Here is a 3,912-nt window from a genome sequence, read left to right on the forward strand (position 1 = left end):
CTTTAAGTGTGTTCAGTGTGTGGGACAGTGTGCTGGAGCTGATTCACGGCTCTGAGCTGAACGGAATGAAGTGGAGCAGGTTTCTAAACTTAGCCTGCAGAGGAACGCTGACAGAACCAGCACGGCGCTGACGGGACGGCAGATACAGCAGTCTGATCAGTGAGTGATTGATTGATGGGTTGGGCTTTCTGAAACAATCAGCGATTTGTGTAAGGAAGTAAAACCGTGTGTAAACAGATCCAGCGTGGTTCAGTTCAGGTCAGGCCTCGCTGTGAGAACTCGCTAACGATGCTGACTGTAGACGTTTCCAGTGACGAGAGCACTAATACTGTGGCCTTTCATAAACGTCTTTATTAGTGATTTGATGATACAGAGCAAATATTTTACAAAACATCACATTAGATTATATAATAAATAATACATTGATTCACAGACAGTACAGTAAATAAAGTGTGCACAGTACACAGACACTAGTGTTAAATACTTCCAGTGTAAACATCAGATCATCTCTTCCTTCAGTAGAACCGGTTCCTTCATAGTGAGCAGGTTTGTCTTCTTAGTAACAGGAACAGTACAGGTCAAAGGTCAGGGAGCAGCAACACTATTTTTACAGAGCTAAAGGACAGCAATGTGCTTCTGAAGACTTCAAAATATCAACATATCAACAACGAGTGTCCAGAAGAGTCCAGAAGGGAGCTTGAGGGCAGCATACACATCACGCCCTTCAGTGATAAGCTCCACAGTGGAGGGGTGTTTCCCAGGGACCGGCTGCAGAATTGAACCCTAGTCTAGCCCAGGGGAGGACAGTGTTACCCACTAAGCTACACCAACCACCACTAGTCTTTCCACTCACTCATCACCACAACACTGTGTTGGCTCATGGCCAATTTGACTTCAAATATAACATAAATAAAATAAAATAGAAAATACATGTTTTTGACTTTGACATGCTGGTTTGGGTTAAAATGTGTCCTTCTGTACTGCAGTGTCCACTTTTCATCTTCTAGACTCATGTTGGTTCTTGCATGCTTTGGATGGAAGTCGCAGCGCTGGGGATAATTCTCTGTGGTTCGTGTTCAGGAATGCCGTCTGCAGAGTCTGGAGAAGAAGCTTCTTAGGCTGTTGGTCTTTGAACCTAAACGGCATTTCATCTTTCCTTGACTCGTCGGCCACTCGCCTGGAGTGTAAAACAGCAAACACTGCAAGCGGCAACCAAAGGGGTCCAAGCACTTTTTCTCTTCACATGATTCATTCTTTTCCTCTCTAAATGTTCACGCAGCGTCGTTCGCTCTCTAAACCCGTGGTGGTTTCGCATGCTCTGGGCGGATGTAGCAGTACTGAGAGTTATTCTCGAACCACAGAGTTGGTGCACTGCTGGCCACCTGTTGCTCCTCCTCCTCACTGGAGGCTTCGTATTCAGGTGTATCTTCCACAGAGTTGGTTTTCCAGTCGTTTCCCGCCAGCTTTCTTGTCTGCTGCATGTGCAGACACTCAATCCGCTCCTGACCCTGCAGGTTGGACTTGCAGAGCATGCACACTCGCACAGGTTTGTCGGAGATGTGTCTGAGCACGGCGCGGGCCTTGGAGCAGGAGTTGCAGACGATGAAGCCGCAGCGTCTGCAGTGGTGTCTGCGGTGGGTTATGTTAAAGCGATTGGAGCAGCGCATGCAGATCGCCGAGGCGTGGTCTGGAATCCACGTGGCGGCGAAGTCTTTGGTGTGTGGTGTGTTGACCGGAAGGCCCAGCCGCTGCAGGTGCTGGGTTCTGCAGCTCTCGATGTGCTCCATCCAGGCCAGCTTCTCTTCTGCAGAAGCCGCCGACACGTAGAAGGACTTTCTGGGTGTCTTTATGAGCCACTGGTTGCACATGTTCAGGCTGTCCTCCAGATCCTCCTGCTCGACCTCCTCCAGGCGGATGATCTGCTGGTTCTTGTGCCAGCGGCCTGCCATCACGATACTGCCGTACACCAGGATGTCGTTGAAGAGGAAGAAGGCTTTGGGCTGAGGACGGCGCCTGCAAAGCTTCATCAGACGGCCTTCACCCACCAGGACCCGCTCTGGCTTCAGCAGAGACTTCCCAGAGGGGCCGAACGAGCTCTCTACCGCCAGGATCCGTTCACGGTTCTCCACAGTAAAGTGTAGATGATCTGCCATCATTGAGAATCTGCAGAAGGTTCAGACTGCTGTTTAGCTCCGGCATGTAATCACTGGCATACATCAAATATTTCAAATGAGCATCATCTGCTGAGGAAAGCACTGAATTCACCTGATCCTGAAGTGTGTTTTCCCTCTTAATAATAATAAATATACATCTCACTATATCAGCACAGTTTTATATGTAAATAATGTAAATGTACACCCTTCAGTATAGATACTCCAGTGCATTCCTTTATATACTGTAATTCTACTGCAGCTCTATTGACCCACTTTAAACCCTTCAAAATAAGTACAGTAGAAATACACAGAACTCTACATTTCTAGTAAATGAAATGTAAATAAATACATACATTAAAGAAAATGTGCTGACTCATATTAGCAGAATGTGCCAAAACACGCATTGTTGAACAATGCAAAATATAGGCACAAGAGGCAATCACCGGGGACCAAGCATTTTTAAATTCAAGTTCCCAATTTGAAATTCACTTAATTATCAAATTAAATTATTGAAAGGTGTTATAATATAATGCATAATAAATAAGAATAGTATAAAATCCTAACACTTGTTGATCTACACTGAACCTGAACAAACAGCAAATCTTTCAACAGAAGTTATGAATAATATTAAAGTTATTAAAGCTGATACCTGAATTCTGTCGTAAACAGAGAATAGCTGGCGAGTGAACAAGCTTCAGGTAGGCAGAGTGTTTGTCCAGATCAGAGCTGTAGATTTCTGTGTGTCTGTGTGTGTGTGTAGTGAGTTCGTGAGGAAGCTTTTATACAAGCGGAGAACCTGCCTTTCCTGTCAGAGTGGGGAGTTCCACAAGTTCTCAGAAGAGACTGAGGAACATCACGTCACCTCAGCCAGGGGAATCACAAGCGTCTGGTTCTTGCCCTTATTAGTTGGCACACTTTTGCAATGATACGAATGATTTCATGAAATTTCATGATTTCACGACTGTGTTTGCAATTTTGTGAGCAAAGAGTTTGACTGTTAACCTGTAATCTACACACATTAAAGCTCAAGCTCATGAATGTAAACATAAACAGAAGAGTGTCTGTATGCAAATATATGTTTAAAAGTCACTAGATTATAGATAACACTGTTTTTATCACCACCACTATTAACCATCACTACTCTGACCATCACTGCCATGACTATATTCAGTTATTCTACACCATGATTATTAGATTATGATTATGATGGTTTGGTAACTTTTTTTAATCAATAATTTATAAATAGTTCTGATCAGAGGAGGATCAGTCGGGTCCCCCTTGTTTCTCCCAAGGTTTCTTCCTCCAGCTCTGAGGGAGGTTCTCCTGCACTGTCGCCGTTGGGGCTTACTGGGGGTCTTTGATCCTTCATGTCTTATTACTGATTATGTAAAGCTGCTTTGTGACGACACCAGTTGTATAAAGCTACACAAATAAATCGACTTGACTTTTTACAAATATTCTATTCTTCTGTTTTACAGAACAGTCTGCTAATGATCCCATATCGTACTACAGCTAAACTGCAGAGCTACTCAAGTGCAGTGACCTCGTTAATGAGAAGATGTGTTATTAGGAAGGCTGAGTAAGCAGGGTAGGACCTGGAGGAGTGGAGAACAGGTCAGAATGGTCATTGATTTGGCTGAAGGGAGGGCTTCTACAGCAAAAGCAGCACTTTAAATAAAGAGGAACGTCTGCAGAGGGATTGCAACACGTGCTGATCACAGGAAGGATGAGCTCAAAACAGGAAGTGCTGTCGAAGTTA

General features: G+C 44.5%; 1 protein-coding gene across 1 annotated transcript; it reads right to left on the reverse strand.

Moving 5' to 3' along the window:
* Positions 1–301: 301 nt before the first annotated feature.
* plekhf1 (pleckstrin homology domain containing, family F (with FYVE domain) member 1) lies at positions 302–2,954 on the reverse strand. Its single transcript, XM_072671444.1, has 2 exons — positions 2,803–2,954; positions 302–2,163 (listed from the first exon to the last, which is right to left on the reverse strand). The coding sequence occupies exon 2, from the start codon at positions 2,154–2,156 to the stop codon at positions 1,293–1,295; it is 864 nt and encodes a 287-aa protein (XP_072527545.1). The 5' UTR covers positions 2,157–2,163; positions 2,803–2,954; the 3' UTR covers positions 302–1,292.
* Positions 2,955–3,912: the final 958 nt, after the last annotated feature.

The sequence above is a fragment of the Salminus brasiliensis genome, chromosome 25, assembly GCF_030463535.1.
Source record: "Salminus brasiliensis chromosome 25, fSalBra1.hap2, whole genome shotgun sequence".
In the NCBI taxonomy this organism is placed as follows: Eukaryota; Metazoa; Chordata; class Actinopteri; order Characiformes; family Bryconidae; genus Salminus; species Salminus brasiliensis.

Bases quoted from the DNA above. Each gene is read 5' to 3' on its own strand.
- plekhf1 (XM_072671444.1), bottom strand. From the start codon at position 2,156: ATGATGGCAGATCATCTACACTTTACTGTGGAGAACCGTGAACGGATC.